Genomic DNA, 18576 nt, shown 5'->3' on the forward strand with positions numbered 1-18576 from the left:
AGCATCACCGCCTGGTATGGCAACTGCTCTGCATCGGACCGTAAGGCGCTACAGAGGGTAGTGCGTACGTTCAAGTACATCACTGGAGCCAAGCTTCCTGCCGTCCAGGATCTATATACTAGGCATGTCAGAGGAAAGCCCAAAAAATTGTCAAAGACTCAAGTCACCCAAGTCATAAACTGTTCTCTCTGCTACCGCATGGCAAGTGGTACCGGAACGCCAAGTCTAGGACCAAAAGGCTCCTTAACCTCTCTGGGATATGTGGGACGCGTCCCACCTGGCCTTAAGCCAGGGAAAATGCAGAGCGCCAAATTCAAATAAATTACTATAAAAATCTAACTTAATCATTAAATCACACAGGCAAGATAGCAAATTAAAGCTACACTTGTTGTGAATCCGGCTAACATGTCAGATTTCAAAAATACTTTTCGGCGAAAGCAAACGAAGCTATTACCTGAGGATAGCACCTCCGTAAACAAAGAGAGAAACCATATTTCAACCCTGCAGGCGCGACACAAAATGCAGAAATAAAAATATAATTCATGCCTTACCTTTGACGAGCTTCTTTTGTTGGCACTCCAATAGGTCCCCTAAACATCACAAATGGTCCTTTTGTTCGATTAATTCCGTCAATATATATCCAAAATGTCAATTTATTTGGCGGAAAAACACCGGTTCCAACTTGCTCAACGTGACTACAAAATATCTCAAAAGTTACCTGTAAACTTTGCCAAAACATTTCAAACTACTTTTGTAATACAACTTTGGGTATGTTTTATTGTAAATACTTTGTATTAAAATTGAAGACGGGATGATCTGTGTTCAATACAGGAAGAAAACAAACTGAAGCATGCTTTCTGGTCACGCGCCTCTATCTAACAGTACACTTCAAGTGACCCTCGTTCAAGATGGTCGTACTTCTTCATTACACAAAGGAATAACGTCAACCAATTTCTAAAGACTGTTGACATCCAGTGGAAGCGATAGGAACTGCAAGAACGTCCCTTAGAAATCTGGATTCCCAATGAAAACCCATTGAAAAGAGTGTGACCTCAAAAAAAAAAAATCTGAATGGTTTGTCCTCTGGGTATCACCTGCTAAATAACTTCTGTTATACTCACAGACATGATTCAAACTGTTTCAGAAACTTCAGAGTGTTTTCTATCCAAATCTACTAATAATATGCATATCTTATCGTCTGGGGATGAGTAGCAGTTAATTGAATTTGGGCATGCATTTCATCCGGACATAAAAATACTGCCCCCTGTCACCAAGAATTTAACAGCTTCTACCCCCAAGCCATAAGATTGCTGAACAATTCATCAAATTGCCACCTGGACTATTTACATTGACCCCCCCATTTGTTTTTACACTGCTGTTGCTCACTGTTTATTATCTGTTTATTATCTATGCATAGTCACTTTACCCCTACCTACCCAGGCAGACTAAATAACTTTTTTGCCCGCTTTGAGGACAATACAGTGCCACTGACACGGCCTGCAACGAAAACATGCGGTCTCTCCTTCACTGCAGCCGAGGTGAGTAAGACATTTAAACGTGTTAACCCTCGCAAGGCTGCAGGCCCAGATGGCATCCCCAGCCGCGCCCTCAGAGCATGCGCAGACCAGCTGGCCGGTGTGTTTACGGACATATTCAATCAATCCCTATACCAGTCTGCTGTTCCCACATGCTTCAAGAGGGCCACCATTGTTCCTGTTCCCAAGAAAGCTAAGGTAACTGAGCTAAATGACTACCGCCCCGTAGCACTCACATCCGTCATCATGAAGTGCTTTGAGAGACTAGTCAAGGACCATATCACCTCCACCCTACCTGACACCCTAGACCCACTCCAATTTTCTTACCGCCCAAATAGGTCCACAGACGATGCAATCTCAACCACACTGCACACTGCCCTAACCCATCTGGACAAGAGGAATACCTATGTGAGAATGCTGTTCATCGACTACAGCTCGGCATTCAACACCATAGTACCCTCCAAGCTCGTCATCAAGCTCGAGACCCTGGGTCTCGACCCCGCCCTGTGCAACTGGGTACTGGACTTCCTGACGGGCCGCCCCCAGGTGGTGAGGGTAGGCAACAACATCTCCTCCCCGCTGATCCTCAACACTGGGGCCCCACAAGGGTGCGTTCTGAGCCCTCTCCTGTACTCCCTGTTCACCCACGACTGCGTGGCCACGCACGCCTCCAACTCAATCATCAAGTTTGCGGACGACACAACAGTGGTAGGCTTGATTACCAACAACGATGAGACGGCCTACAGGGAGGAGGTGAGGGCCCTCGGAGTGTGGTGTCAGGAAAACAACCTCACACTCAACGTCAACAAAACTAAGGAGATGATTGTGGACTTCAGGAAACAGCAGAGGGAACACCCCCCTATCCACATCGATGGAACAGTAGTGGAGAGGGTAGCAAGTTTTAAGTTCCTCGGCATACACATCACAGACAAACTGAATTGGTCCACTCACACAGACAGTATCGTGAAGAAGGCGCAGCAGCGCCTCTTCAACCTCAGGAGGCTGAAGAAATTCGGCTTGTCACCAAAAGCACTCACAAACTTCTACAGATGCACAATCGAGAGCATCCTGGCGGGCTGTATCACCGCCTGGTATGGCAACTGCACCGCCCTCAACCGTAAGGCTCTCCAGAGGGTAGTGAGGTCTGCACAACGCATCACCGGGGGCAAACTACCTGCCCTCCAGGACACCTACACCACCCGATGTCACAGGAAGGCCATAAAGATCATCAAGGACATCAACCACCCGAGCCACTGCCTGTTCACCCCGCTATCATCCAGAAGGCGAGGTCAGTACAGGTGCATCAAAGCTGGGACCGAGAGACTGAAAAACAGCTTCTATCTCAAGGCCATCAGACTGTTAAACAGCCACCACTAACACTGAGTGGCTGCTGCCAACACACTGACACTGACTCAACTCCAGCCACTTTAATAATGGGAATTGATGGGAAATGATGTAAATATATCACTAGCCACTTTAAACAATGCTACCTTATATAAATGTTACTTACCCTACATTATTCATCTCATATGCATACGTATATACTGTACTCTATATCATCGACGGTATCCTTATGTAATACATGTATCACTAGCCACTTTATACTATACTATGCCACTTTGTTTACATACTCATCTCATTTGTACATACTGTACCCGATACCATCTACTGTATCTTGCCTATGCTGCTCTGTACCATCACTCATTCATATATCCTTATGTACATATTCTTTATCCCCTTACACTGTGTACAAGACAGTAGTTTTGGAATTGTTAGTTAGATTACTTGTTATTACTGCATTGTCGGAACTAGAAGCACAAGCATTTCGCTACACTCGCATTAACATCTGCTAACCATGTGTATGTGACAAATAACATTTGATTTGATTTGATTTGATGTACAAATTACGTCGACTAACCTGTACCCCCGCACATCGGTACCGTTACCCCCTGTATATTGCCTCGTTATTTTATTGTGTTACTTTTCATAATTAAAAAAAAAAACTTTAGTTTGTTTTGGTAAATATCTTCTTAACTCTTTCTAGACCTGCATTGTTGGTTAAGGGCTTGTAAGTAAGCATTTCACGGTAAGGTCGGCACATGTGACAGATGTTTGATTTGATTTGATCTGGAGCTCCAGCTTTAATTAATTGTGTGCTGCCAGGAGCTACAGTAGGATTAGAGAAGGACATCCATGTGCGAGAGAGAGAGAGTGATACGGTATGTAGTTAGGGAAAAATGATATAGGATCCATGTGTGAGAGCGAGAGAGACACAGAGAAAGGGATTAGATGTAGTAGAGCGAGAGAGAGATGTAGATGTGGGCTAATGATGCTGACAGGGCCAGACATCAGACTTAGACAGAGCTGCAGCCTCTCAGCCCCCAGACAGACTACTAGTCATCCCTCTCTCCCTCCAGCTGATGGATACGCCAGACATCTCCAATTTGCTAATATTGGCCCGGCAGCAAAAGGGCAGAGCATTAAATGGAGCTCTTTCTAACACGTTGACTTGTTTGTCCTCTTTTACTTAATTAAGTAGGGATAAATAATGATCCTTTTTACGGGAACAAACACAGGACAAAGCTTTTTTTCTTATTTTCCCCTTCCCTTTCCTTCGATGCTGTTGGTTGACTGATTTCGCGAGAGCAGCTTGCTCTGTGGCCGGGGTTGTCCAATTGGATGTCCTCTCTCTCTCTCGCTCTCTCGCTCTGCTCCCTTCATCTCTCTCTTTTATCACTCGCTGGCCATTTCCTCTACTTTCCTTTTCTTTCTCTTTGTCTTTTTAATCAAAAGCCCTCGTGTTTCCCTTCTGCTTTTACTTACCTAGGTCAGATACCGAAGGGGAGAAATATTTATCTCTACTTCTAATTTCTATCCTGAACAAAAATATAAAGCAACGTGTAAAGTGTTTCATGAGCTGAAATAAAAGATCCCAGAAATGTTCCGTATGCACAAAAAGCCAATTCCTCTCAAATGTTGTGCACAAATTTGTTTACATCCCTGTTAGTGAGCATTTCTCCTTTGCCAAGATAATCCATCCACCTGACAGGTGTGGCATATCAAGAAGCGGATTAAACAGCATGATCATTACACAGGTGCAGCTTGTGCTGGGGACAATAAAAGGCCACTCTAAAATGTGCAGTTTTGTCACACAACACAATGCCACAGATGTCTCAAGTTTTGAAGGAGCGTCCAATTGTCATGCTGACTGCAGGAATGCCCACCAGAGCTGTTGCCATATGTTTCAGCATGATAATGCACAGCCCCATGTTGCTGAAAATGTCCCAGATCTTCCATGGCCTGCATACCCATTGAGCATGTTTGGATGCTCTGGATCGGCGTGTACGACAGCGTGTTCCAGTTCCCGCCAATGTCGAATAACTTTGCACAGCCGTTGAAGAGGAGTGGGACAACATCCCACAGGCCACAATCAACAGCCTGATCAACTCTATGGGAAGGAGATGTGTGGCGCTGCATGAGGCAAATGGTGGTCCCACCAGATACTGACTGGTTTTCAGATCCACACTCCTTTTTTTTTTAAGGAATCTGTGACCTGTAATTTGAAATCCAGGTATTAGGACCTAATGAATGTATTTCAACTGACTGATTTCCTCATATGAACGGTAACTCAGTAAAATCTTTGAAATTGTTGCATGTTGTGTTTATACTTTTGCTCAGTGTCGTGCATTATTTGTCTAGCTCACAAATAATGTAGACTGGCTCTTAAATAAGCTATTCAATGAAATAAGCATCTATTAATGAGGTTATTAGTATCTTATGGCGTTGCAAAATTCCGTTAACTTTCCCAGAAATAATGTAATAACTGGTATTTCTGAAAAACCCGTGACTTTTGGCAAAGTTACCGGAATTTGCAATCTTAGTAAGTCACACTGTGTGTGTGTTAAGGTAGTGTGGCTGTAAACTGATCAGTTTTATAAAGTTACCTAAAGGAGAAGTGATGTCACAATGTCTCCCTGATCGTTAATAAAAGAGCATTCAACAAACCACTATTAAACATTAGAGACAGTCAGAGCTTATGCGGGGTGGAGTCCATAGTGCCAACTCCTAACCCCCCCCCCCCCCCTGTCTTTCTCACTCTCTTGATTTTTCTCTCTCTCTCCTCTCTGTCTCCCTTTCCATCTCCTCCTCGTCTGTCTCTTTCTTCCCACTATCTCTCTCTCTCTCCCTCTCTCTTTTTCTCCCCCTCTAATCTGCCCCCTATGGATGTCGAACCAGCCACTTCCTTCTCGGCGGCCTTGTGTTACACCGACATTACTATCTGCACTGCCTCAAATACAAATTGGATGAACAGCCCCTGACACTTTTTCAATATTATTACATTAAACCAAGTGGATGTTGATTGATAACCTAATATTGGGCTAATGCAAAACATCAATCTTGGCAAGTATATTAATTATTTAATATCGCAGGCCTAATTCAGAAATCAATGTTGAAGGCAGAGGGAGCAAGAGAGGGGTGGACGGACAGACTGGCGAGGGAAGGAAAGGGAAAAAGAGCAGGAGTCCCTGAAGACCTGATAAGAGAGGGAGAGAATATGATGTTTTAGAAGAAGAGAGGAGCGAGTGTTAAAGGGGCCTTTGTGAGTCCTCCTCTCTCTGTGTGCTGCTTGTTCTGTATTCATTTGCCAATAACATGGTCCTCCTGTCTTGTGTGTCCCTGTGGCCTAGAGGCCTCTAATGGAATGAGCTGTCCCTTCAGTCCTGGGATGGACAGACAGGGCTGGATAGGGGACCGGAGGGGTCGGGGGTTATTGATGAAGTCATGACAGGACTAGCCATTGAGGGGGAGGGAGAGGGAGAGAGTGCCTAGAGAGATACAGTAGATAGATAGATAGACAGAGAGAGGCATGGGGGAGGGGAGAGAGAGAGCGAGGCTAGAGCGCAAATTGAAGGAGAGTGAGGGAGCAAGATTTGACTGCAGCCCCAGCTCTTGCTCCAGCTCCATGTGAAATTGTTTCCCGCTAATTGCGCTTCGTTAGATAACAGCGCGCTGTCGCCGCTGTAACAAATGTCTCCCTGTTTCTTTCCTCTCCGACAGCTCATGTATAATAAATGCGGGTGGTGTGTTATGGACAATGTAATGTAATTAAAACTAGATGACATTTTTTTTTTTAAGTGGTCACATACAGGCTCACCCAGTGATTGATGCGGTAATGAACAACTTGACTCAATTCCTCGCTTTGTCTTTTTGTTGTGGCGGAGATGAGAAATCGCAGATTAGCTTTGGGCCACTTGGTGCTGTTAAGTCTTGCCCTCACACGCAGGAGTGCAGCAGTCAAAAGGGTTCCTCTGAAATGCACTGCCATTAGCAACTCTCTTTTGTTTTGGGCTGGGGATGGATTTATGGAGGGTGGGGGGTGGTATCGGGGTACCATTGTGACAATTAGGAGAAAGGAGGTTAGGGACAGATATATGGGGGAGGAGGGGCAACAGGCTGGCAGAGAGAGAGAGGAGAGATTTAATTGAGTTTCTCTGCCAAGGCGGCTAGTGGTAATTTTAGAGATGGTGTAGATTTACACTGTGATGCTGCTGGCTACATTAGGGGCTGAAGTCTGTCGATAAGCCTCTCTCTGTCTCCCTGTCTCTCGCTTCTTTTTCTCTCAATTCAATTTAAGAGCTTTATTGGCATGGGAAACATATGTTTACGTTGACAAAGCAAGTTAAATAGATAATAAACAAAAGTGAAATCAACAATAAAAAAAAATGAAGAGTAAACATGACGGCAGCCTTTCTCAATAGCAAGGCTATGCTCGCTGAGTCTGTACATAGTCAAAGCTTCCCTTAAGTTTGAGTCAGTCACAGTGGTCACGTATTCTGCCACTGTGTACTCTCTGTCTCTCTATTTCTCTCTCACACACATGCACACACACAAACCGAAAGGCCTGCCATGGTCAGCGTATGGGTTGTCAGGAGAGAGGGGGGCAGTGCGGGGGAGGAGAGGGAAGGGGGAACTGTTTGCTTTATCTTTATCTTTTGATTTCCTCTGCAACAATTTTGAAATGTGCCAAAAATGCATCTATTATTTACTGCCAATTTGCTCTTTTTAAACCGACTACCTCCCCTTCCCCCTTCCTCCTCTCTCCATTCTGTGGATGCTGCTACACTGATCATAATAATACATACATGTTTTATTAATTATTCCTTGGTAATTAGCACACCGTTTCCCTCTATGTAGTTTGTAGGGTTATTAGCAAGTCAAAGTTCAGGAAACGTCAGGGCAACACACACACACACACACACACACACACATACACACACATACATACATACATACATACATATCATCAGCCTGTCTGTCTGTGTAAGGTTAACAATTAAGCCAATTCCTTTTCTGTGTGTATGTTCTTATTCTCTTTTGATTAAGCAAAGCCCGTTTTTGATGCAATCAAGACCAATTTTGATCATGTAGCCTATGAATGCATCCCAAATGGCACCCTTATCCCTTTATAGTGCACTACTTTTGTCCAGGGCCCATAGGGAAAGCCATAGGGATCCAATCAAAAGTAGTGCACTTTAAAGGGAATAGGGTGCCATTTTGGGACAGAAGCTGCATTCTTCTGCGCATCCCAGTAAGATGGATAGTGAACTGGGAGCGGCACTGGGTGAACTGGATCAAATTCGACACTCTCATTGACCATACAAGAATTCTTCACTTTGTGGACAGATTTTGAAATGCAGGGTGTTTTCGAACTTGTACTTGCCTTTCTTGTGCTCTTGTCTTATTTGCACTGATTTTGCTGCTTTATGGAGGAAAGTTCTTACTTGTGACTGCGATATGTGGTTGTCTCACATAGCTGTCTTAAATCGATTGCACTGAAGTCGCTCTGGAAAGTAGCGTCTGCTAAATGATTCAAATGTGGCCTAAATGTAAAATATGTTTGCTGTACCTTCACTGTAAATGTTCACAAACAGATGGCATCAGGGGAAAGGAACTATTTAATGGAAGTCAAGTAGCCAAATTTAAGTTAGCTGTAACCAACATTATCTTGTACACCAATTACTATACCTTCAGAATACACACACGGACGGACGGGACGGGACAGATGGGACGACCGACCGATCGGACCGGGACAGGCGGACGGACGGACGGGACGGACCGACCGGGACAGGCAGACGGACCGACGGACGGACAGGGCGGACCGACCGGGACAGGCGGATGGACGGGACGGACCGACGGGTTTCATAATGGTATTGTCATCCGGCTCTGAAAGAGGAAGACAGGCCTCTTTAGAAATGCTTCTCCCTTTGAAACACCAAACACCCCTTGATAAACAGCAATTATAAAGGTTATTCCCGGGATGGAGAGAGGCTTAGGGGAATGCAGTGAGGTGTGTGTTGTCTGTGTGACTCTCTCTCGCTCTGTGTGTGTGTGTGTGGCTTTTGTGCGGACCATTGTTTATTTAAGGAGTCGTAGCTCACACTTTATTTAACGAGGAGGAAATGTGTTCTTGTGTTGCAGAGACAGCGCCAGCATCAAAGCAGCATGAGAACATCTGGTACGTTCTCATTCCTCCTCCCTCACCACTATCCCGTTCACCATCTTTGATATCTGCATCCCAAATGAACATGCGTCAGAATGGGCTTTGAATACGTCACTCGCGCAGGACCTCTGGTTGATTTTTCATATCACTTGGGCACTTACTATTTCATTTACTCTTCCCCCTCTCTGATTTTCCCTGGCTCTGAGACATTGCCCCCCAGCCCCATCCTCTCTGTCTTTGTTCTGTCTCCTTTAGTCTTTTTGTTATGTTTTCAATTACTTTTTGATGTGGGAATGAAATGTGTGCACGAGGAGAGAGAGGCTGCAGATTCTTGCGCCCTCTGACGTGGTGATGACTTGATGAGGCACATTTACAAAAGTTTAGACACTTACTAATTTCAGGGTTTTTCTTTATTTTTTACTATTTTCTACATTGTAGAATAATAGTGAAGACATCAACACTATGAAATAACACAAATGGAGTCATGTAGTAACCAAAAAAGTGTTAAACAAATACAAATATATTTTATATTTCAGATGATTCAAAGTAGCCACCCTTTGCCTTGATGACAGCTTTGCACATTATTGGCATTCTCTCAACCACCATCATGAGGTAGTCACCTGGAATGCATTTCAATTAACAGGTGTGTGTTTTTAAAAGTTAATTTGTGGAATTTCTTTCCTTCTTAATGCGTTTGAACCAATCAGTTATGTTGTGACTAGGTAGGGGTGGTATACAGAATTTTTGGTAGAAGACCAAGTCCATATTATGGCAAGAACAGCTCAAATAAGCAAAGAGAAAGGACAGTCCATTATTACTTTAAGACATGAGGGTCAGTATATCCTGACATTTTCAATAACTTTGAAAGTTTTTTCAAGTGCAGTTGCTGCAAAGATATTGTCTGTGAGTGCCACAGAACTAATGCTACAGGCGAAACCAAGATGAAATTTCATACAGGAAGTGAGCCAGATTTCAAATGCGCTGTGTTCCAATGTCTCCTTATATGGCTGTGAATGCGCAAGGAATGAGCCTACACTTTCTGTCGTTTCCCCAAGGTGTTTGCAGCATTGTGACGTATTTGTAGGCATATCATTGGAAAATTGACCATAAGAGACTACATTTACCAGGTGTCCGCTCGGTGTCCTCCGTCGAAACTATTGCGTAATCTCCAGGTGCGTGCATTTTTGCATTTTGAACAGAGGAGAAACAAAACTGCCACGAGTGATTTATCATCGAATAGATATGTGAAAAACACCTTGAGGATTGATTCGAAACAACGTTTGCCATGTTTCTGTCGATATTATGGAGTTAATTTGGAAAAAGGTTCGCGTTGTAATGACTGAATTTTCAGGTTTTTTTCTTAGCCAAACGTGATGAACAAAACGGAGCGATTTCTCCTACACAAATAAATAAATAGAACATTTGCTATCTAACTGAGAGGCTATAATTACGCTCCCGGATACGGGATTGCTCGTCGCAACAGGTTAACTGACTTTCCTAGTTAAATGAAGGTTAAATAAAAAATAGTACAAAAGATTGTTATGATGAAACTGGCTCTCATGAGGACCGCCACAGGAAAGGAAGACCCAGAGTTACCTCTGCTGCAGAAGTTCATTAGAGTTACCAGCCTCAGAAATTGCAGCCCAAATAAATGCTTCACAGAGTTCAAGTAACAGACACATCTCAACATCAACTGTTCAGAGGAGACTGGGTGAATCAGGCTTTCATAGTCGAATTGCTGCAAAAACACCACTACTAAAGGACACCAATAAGAAGAAGAGACTGGCTTGAGCCAAGAAACACGAGCAAGGGACATTAGACCAGGGTGAAATCTGTCCTTTGGTCTGACAGGTACAAATTTGAGATTTTTGGTTCCGTCTTTGTGAGACGGATTATCTCCGCGTGTGTGGTTCCCACCGTGAAGCATGGAGGAGGTGTGATGGTGTTTGGGTGCTTTGCTGGGGGTGCTTTGATGATTTATTTAGAATTCAAGGCACACTTAATCAGCATGGCTACCACAGCATTCTGCAGCGATATGCCATCCCATCTAGTTGGCGCTTAGTGGGACTATCATTTTTTTTCCAACAGGACAATGACCCAACACCCCTCCAGGGTGTGTAAGGGCTATTTGACCAAGAAGGAGAGTGATGGAGTGATGCATCAGATGACCTGGCCTCCACAATCACCCGACCTCAACCCAATTGAGATGGTTTGGGATGAGTTGGACCGCAGAGTGAAGGAAAAGCAGCCAACAAGTGCTTAGCATGGGTGGGAACTCCTTCAAGACTGTTGGAAAAACATTCCTCATGAAGCTGGTTGAGAGAATGCCAAGAGTGTGCAAAGTTGTCATTAAAGGCAAAGGGTAGCTGCTTTGAAGAATCTAAAATATATTTTGTTTTGATTAACACTTTTTTGGTTACTACATTATTCCATATAATATAATATTTCATCGTTTTGATGTCTTCATTATTATTCTACAATGTAGAAAATATAAAAAATAAAGAAAAACCCTGGAATTAATCACATTTTTGACTGGTACTGTAGCTCGGCTCTCTCTCTCTCACACACACACACACATATGAAGTCTATATTCGAGGCCGCTCCGGCACATCACTTGGGCCCCCTGTAAAAGACCCCAGGGACGGTTCTGAAAATGTTATGTCCAACATCTCCCAGATTCTTCTGTTCTCTCTGTAATACCGGGGTCAGAGTGCCATGCAACAAAGTGAAAAGATTTTCCTCTCCTCCTTTTTGGGTGGGAACGAAGAGCAGATTCCAGGTGCCTTTTTTTTCCTCGCTTTTCCTTAGGCTAAAGGGATGAATAATAGAGAGAGGTCAAAGGGGGTGATGACACTCTTGATGTAGAGCCAGTTCAGAGTCACCTCCCTTAGCCTAGCGTAGCCATGCTCCCTGCATACTAAACCACCGCTCTGCTCCTTTTAGGGAACCATATGAAACGCTAATGTTTTTGTTCTCAACGACACCCGGGACCACAAAGTTAGATTTTCTGATTTACAGGTGATCTTGGGAAGCAAACAACCTTTAGCAGCTTTGCGAATTACACCAAATTAAGCTGTGCTATTTCACATATTCCCTTATTATTATTATTTTTTTTTAAATGGTTTATGAGATAGGACAGTGAAGAGGAGACAGGAAAGGTAGAAGCATTTGGAGTCCGAAGGGAAGTGGGTCGGATTCGAATCCACTTACCTCTGTCCTCATGGTCCTCCCAACCAGATGAGGATAACCGGCTCACTTGAGAGAGAAGGAAGGAGGGAGAGATCTTTGAGACAGAGAGGGAGTGGGATGGAGGGAAGGAAGGAATAAGAGAGAAAGAGGGAGTGGGAGAAGAAAACAGGAAGCAAGAGAGATGGAGATGGCGCAAGAAAGCAGTTGGCAACACCCTGATACTATGTAACAGAGTGTAGACTAGAGAGGGTGGTGGAGTAAAAACTTCAACAAGAGTTTGTTGACTTCATCGGTAATGCCCTCTGTCCTCCGTCACCCGCCTCTGCCTCCTACCCTCTGACGTGAGAAGTTATGAGTCCCGCTCCTCTGACTGAACGGGAGGAGTAGCTGAGAGAAGGACGCGCGGGTGGGTGGGTGGGTGGGTGGGGAGGGTGCAGGCAGGGAGAAAGTAATTGATTTACTACTCTATCAAAGGACTGTGTGAATTATTCAAAAGAAGATTACATGCATAAACAGCAGGAATCAATATGGCTGTGTCCCAAATGGCACCTTATTCCCTTTATAGTGCACTGCTTTTGACCAGGGATTCCCAATGGGCCCTAGTCAAAAGCAGTGCAAAGCAGGGCATTATAATGGGAATAGGGTCAATTGGGGATGCAGCCTCTGTGTTGGCACTTTTGCATTTAGGTAAACAGGAGGTAGCTAGCTATATATTCCTAATGTAAAGACGAGGTCTCTGGTTGGCTTGGCTGGAAAGAACTCTGCTTATATGGCTGGATGGGGCTGCATTGACTTCACTGGTCTCTCTGTTTTCAAGAGGCAACGCTACGTCACGCATGTGCACGCACGAAGGCATACGTATACACACATGCACACCCGCATGCACGCACGATACACACCAACTGTATCTTTTATCTTAGGCTAGACCACCAGAGTGGCTGCCCATACGAAGGCATTACTTTGAAGAGCTCTAACGGCTTATTGACCACAATGGGACCACAATGGGACCACAATGGGACCACAGTAGGAGCACAGTGGGACGTCAGTCCAGCCCCAGACGCTGGAGGATAATCTGGCTTTAGAGGTGTAGGGGGGGGGCATGTCTTTGAGCAGTCGGTCAGTCAGACGCCCTCTTGACCCTGACCCAGAGGTCAGAGGCCATGATGCACTGGATCTAACCCTCAAGAGAACAGGGATGTATTTGGGTGTGGGATGGGGTGTGTGTGTTTGGAGTTGACCATACAAAAAGTTTGTGTGTGAACAAATTACAGCAATGCTACAGTGTTTGTGTTTACTTTTTAAATCCAATAAAATCTAATTTTATTTGTCACATACGCATGGTTAGATGTTAATGCGAGTGTAGCGAAATGCTTGTGCTTCAAGTTCTGACAGTGCAGTAATATCTAACAATAATATCTAACAGTAATATCAAACAAGTCATCTAACAATTCCCCAACAACTACCTAATACACACAAATCTAAAAGGGTGAATGGGAATATGTACATGTAAGTATATGGATGAGCGGCATAGTCAAGGTGCAATAGATGGTATAAAATACTGTATATACATGAGTAATGTACGATATGTAAACATGATTAAAGTGCCATTATTTTAGAGGGCATTGTATAAAGTGACTAGTGATCCCTTTATTAAAGTGGACAGTGATTGGGTCTCAATGTAGGCAGCAGCCTCTGAGCTAGTGATGGCTGTTTACCAGTCTGATGGCCTTGAGATAGAAGCTGTTTTTCAGTCTCTCGGTCCTCGCTTTGATGCACCTGTACTGACCTCGCCTTCTGGATGATAGCGGTGTGAACAGGCAGTGGCTCGGGTGGTTGATGTCCTTGATGATCTTTTTGGTCTTTCTGTGACATCGGGTGCTGTAGGTGTCCTGGAGGGCAGATAGTTTGCTCCCTGTGATGCGTTGTGCAGACCGCACCACCCTCTGGAGAGCCTTGCGGTTGAGGGCGGTGCAGTTGCCATACCAGGCTGTGATACAGCCCGACAGAATGCTTTCGATTGTGCATCTGTAAAAGTGTGCTCCCTCTGCTGTTTCCTGAAGTCCACGATCATCTCCTTTGTTTTGTTGACATTGAGTTTGAGGTTGTTTTCCTAATACCAGAGCCTGGTTTTTAAGGCACTAAACATCACACACACACACACACGTGTGCTCCGTTTGTATGTGTACAGCTGTATTTCACTCCCGTTTCCTGAGGGATATTTGAATATGTGAATACTGAATGTGTGTGGCTTATTTATGTTGGGTGTTTATGCACATCAGTAATTTGCGCTCCAGTCGTCAGGAAACCTGGGGTGTGTGGAAGTATCTGATTACGATTCGGGACAGAGGGCCGTGAATAAAATCCTGTCCCCCTGGTGAGGGGGTGGGCGTTTGGTGTTGTACCCCCCCCCCCCTTTAGCACCCCCCTGTAAATGTACCCCCATAAACAACAATTTATCACCCTCTCAAGATGTATCACTGGTAAGAGAAGACCAGATACAGTCAGGTCCAAAATTATTGGCACCCTCGATATAGATTACCAAAAAAGACTATATAAAATAAATCATACAAATAGTGAGCCAAATTGTATGCAAAAAAAATAAAAATAGGAACATTTGATTATTTTATACGAATACAATTGCTGAGAGAAAAAGATTTTGTTTAACACGTAATACAATCAATTCTCTAAAAGGTATGTGTCAAATGCTAGAAGATAGCCATAGACATCCAGTCACTGCACGCAGAAACATCAAAATGGTATCCACATGTTCATCTGACTCTGGGGAAGTAGATAAAGGGCCTTTTTGACAAAATCCCAAAGTATGCCTTTAAACTCTTGTTTCTTCAGCTCTTTATTTTCTTCTGGGCTATGTATGGAGGCTCCACTCTGATCAGGCCCTATGAGAGACTTTAGATGGTACACCAAACCAACCACAATCTTCTTCTAAACACTGCCAAAAACACATCCAGGTCTGGCAAGGGCTGGGGCTAGAGGACCACTATAGGAAGCCATATCTTGAATGTGTGTAGTCCTTGTTCGCTTGCTTTAGAGCAGGGATGGGCAACTCCAGTCCTCTGGGACCTGATTGGTGTCACACTTTTGACCCAGCCCAAGCTAACACACCTGACTCCAATAATCAACTAATCATGATCTTCAGTTTAGAATGACATTAGTTTAATCAGCTGTGTTTTGCTAGGGACGGGGAATAGGTGTGAGACCACTCTGGCCCCTGAGGCCTGGAGTTTCCCATCCCTGCTTTAGAGTGAATCTGAAGAGACTCTCCACAATGAAAGAAAAGATGAACGTACGTCCATTTTAATGCCAACAGTCATCAGTTGTTTTTTTTATGTGCGAAGTGACAGGAAGTTGTATACGGAGTGGTAATAAGCTGCAACGCACATGCATTAACTTTTTCCTTCAGTTACAAGGACTTTTGCCTTTTGATATAAACCATTTCCCCCTCTGATCTAAGGACTTTTCCCCTCTGGTCATTGACTTTCCCCCTCTGTTCTAGGGAATTTAGCACTCTGTTACAAGGACTTTCCCCCTCTGTTCTAGGGAATTTAGCACTCTGTTACAAGGACTTTTCCCCTCTGGTCTAAGCACCTTTCAATTTACAAGTGTTTTTTTGGGGGGTCATTTGTACCCCCTTTTTGTCCCCAATTTCGTGATTACGATCTTGTGTCATCGCTACAACTCCCCAACAGGCTCGGTAGGCGAAGGTCGAGTCATGCGTCCTCCAAAGTATGACCCGCCAAGCCATGCTTCTTAACATGTTGGAGGAAACACCTTTCAACTGACGAGCCTGCAGGCAACCGTCCCGCCTGCAGGAGTCACTAGAGCGCGACAGGTTCAGTTCCAGTACCATATTTAGAATGTGCAGAGATACTGGATCGATAGAGGTAGATATGTATTGGGGAGAGGTGACTAGCCATCAGGATTCAGTGTGTTCGGAAAGTATTCAGACCCCTCCACTTTTTACACATTTTGTTACATTACAGCCTTATTCTAAAATTGATTAAATTGTTATTTTTTTCCCCTCACCCAATCTACACAGAATACCCTACCATGACAAAGCAAATACAGGTGATTAGAGAAAAAAAAAAAAACTGAAATATCACATTTCGATAAGTATTCAGACCCTTTACGCAGTGCTTTTTAATTTTTTTTTATAATATTTTTTTATTTTACCCCTCTTTCTCCCCAATTTTGTGATATCCAATTGGTAGTTAAAGTCTTGTCCCATCGTTGCAACTCCCCTACAGACTCGGGAGAGGTGAAGGTCGAGAGCCATGCGTCCTCCGAAACACAATAGCCTGGGATTGTACCTGGGTCTGTAGTGACGCCTTAAGCACTGCAATGCAGTCGGGAGACCATCAGTACTTTGTTGAAGCGCCCTTGGCAGAGATTACAGCCTTGTCTTCTTGGGTATGACGCTACAACCTTGGCACACCTGTATTTGGGGAGTTTCTCCCATGATTCTCTCTGCAGATCCTCTCTAACTCTGTCAGGTTGGATGGGGATCGTCACTGCACAGCTATTTTCATGTCTCTCCAGAGATGTTAGATCGAGTTCAAGTCCATGCTCTGGCTGGGCCACTCAAGGACATTCAGAGACTTGTCCTGAAGCAACTCCGCCGTTGTCTTGGCTGTGTGCTTAGGTTGTTGTCCTGTTAGAAGTTGAACCTTTCCCCCAGTCTGTGGTCCTGAGCGCTCTGGAGCAGGCTTTCATCAAAGATCTGTCTGTACTTTGCTCCGTTCATCTTTCCCTCTCCTGACTAGTGTCCCAGTCCCTGCTGCTGAAAAACATCCCGACAGCATGATGCTGCCATCACCATGCTTCAACGTAAGGATGGAATTGGCCAGGTGATGAGCAGTGCCTGGTGTCCACCAGACATGACAAAGAGTTCAATCTTCGTTTCATCAGACCAGAGAATCATGTTAAGTCTTTTAGGTGCCTTTTGGCAAACTCCCAGCGGTCTGTCATGTGCCTTTTACTGAGAAGTGGCTTCCGTCTGGGCACTCTACCATAACGGCCTGATTGGTGGAGTGCTGCAGAGATGGTTATCCTACTGGAAGGTTCTCCCATCTCCACAGAGGAACTCTGGGGCTCTTTCAGACTGACCTTCGGGTTCTTGTTCAATTCTGCTGACCAAGGCCCTTCTCCCCCGATTGCTCAGTTTGGCTGCGCGGCCAGCTCTAGGAAGTCTTGGTGGTGCAAAACTTCTTCAATTTAAGAATGATGGGGGCCGCCGTGTTTTTGGGGACGTTCAATTCTGCAGGAATGTTTTGGTACCCTTTCTCAGATCTGTGCCTCGACACACGCCTGTCTCAGAGCTCTACGGACGATTCCTTTGACCTCATTGCTTGGTTTTTGCTGTGACATGCACTGTCAACTGTGGGACTTTATATCGACAGGTGTGCGCCTTTCCAAATCATGTCCAATCAGTTTAATTTACCACAGATGGACTCCAATCAAGTTGTAGAAACATCTGAAGGATGATCAATGGAAACTGGATGCACCTGAGTACAATTTCCAGTGTCATACCAAAGGGTCTGAATACTTATGTAAAGAAGGTATGTGTTGTTTTTTTTGCCCCCCCAAAAAATCTAAAAACCTGTTTTCGCTTTGTCAGTATGGGGTATTGTGTGTCGATTGATTAGGAAAATGTTTTATTTAATCCATTTTAGAATAAGGCTTTAACGTAACAAATTGTGGAAAAAGTGAAGTGGTCTCAATACTTTCCGAATGCACTTTACTGTATATGATAAACAGAGTAGCAGCAGTGTACATTGTTTTTGAGTGGGTGTGTGTGGAGTTGGTATAGATGTATGTGCATATTATGTGTGTGTAAGCAAATAATGTTTGTATGTGTGTTGGAGAATGTGTTGGTAGTGTGTAGGGCCCTGTGTGCATAGAGACAGTGCCACAGTGCTAAGAGTAAAATACTCAGATAGTCAGAGTAGCCATTTTGTTAGCTATATAGTTAGCTATTTAGCAGTCTAATGGGGATAGAAGCTGTTCAGGAGCCTGTTGGTGTCAGACCTGATGCACCCGTACCGCTTGCCGTGCAGAAGCAGAGGGCACAGTCTATGGCTTGCTTGAGTGGTTGGAGTCTTTAATGATTTTCCTGGCGTTCCTTTCAAACTGCCTGATATAGATGTCCTGGGTGGCAGGTAGCTCGGCCCCAGTGATGTACTGGGCTGTCCGCACCACCCTCTATTGCCATACTATGCAGTGATGCAGCCAGTCTATATGCTCTCAGTGGTACAGCTGTAGAAGTTTTTGAGGATTTGAGGGCCCATGCCAAACCTTTTCAACCTCCTGAGTCCACGATCAGGTCCTTGGTCG

At 44.4% G+C, this 18576-nt stretch overlaps 1 protein-coding gene across 3 annotated transcripts in view; it reads left to right on the forward strand.

Annotated features, from left to right (window-relative positions):
- Window positions 1–18576, forward strand: part of LOC118936606 (uncharacterized) — a 179041-nt gene that overhangs the window by 72645 nt on the left and 87820 nt on the right. For all 3 annotated transcript variants that reach the window (XM_090224232.1, XM_090224233.1, XM_090224231.1), the window contains exons 5-6: window positions 8568–8743; window positions 9015–9051. In XM_090224232.1, the coding sequence (XP_090080358.1) occupies window positions 8599–8743; window positions 9015–9051 (182 nt within the window). In that variant the 5' untranslated portion in view covers window positions 8568–8598. The remainder of the gene's footprint in view (window positions 1–8567; window positions 8744–9014; window positions 9052–18576) is intronic.

Source organism: Oncorhynchus mykiss, chromosome 27 (genome assembly GCF_057628025.1).
Source record: "Oncorhynchus mykiss isolate SJ-2025 chromosome 27, ASM5762802v1, whole genome shotgun sequence".
Taxonomy (NCBI): Eukaryota; Metazoa; Chordata; class Actinopteri; order Salmoniformes; family Salmonidae; genus Oncorhynchus; species Oncorhynchus mykiss.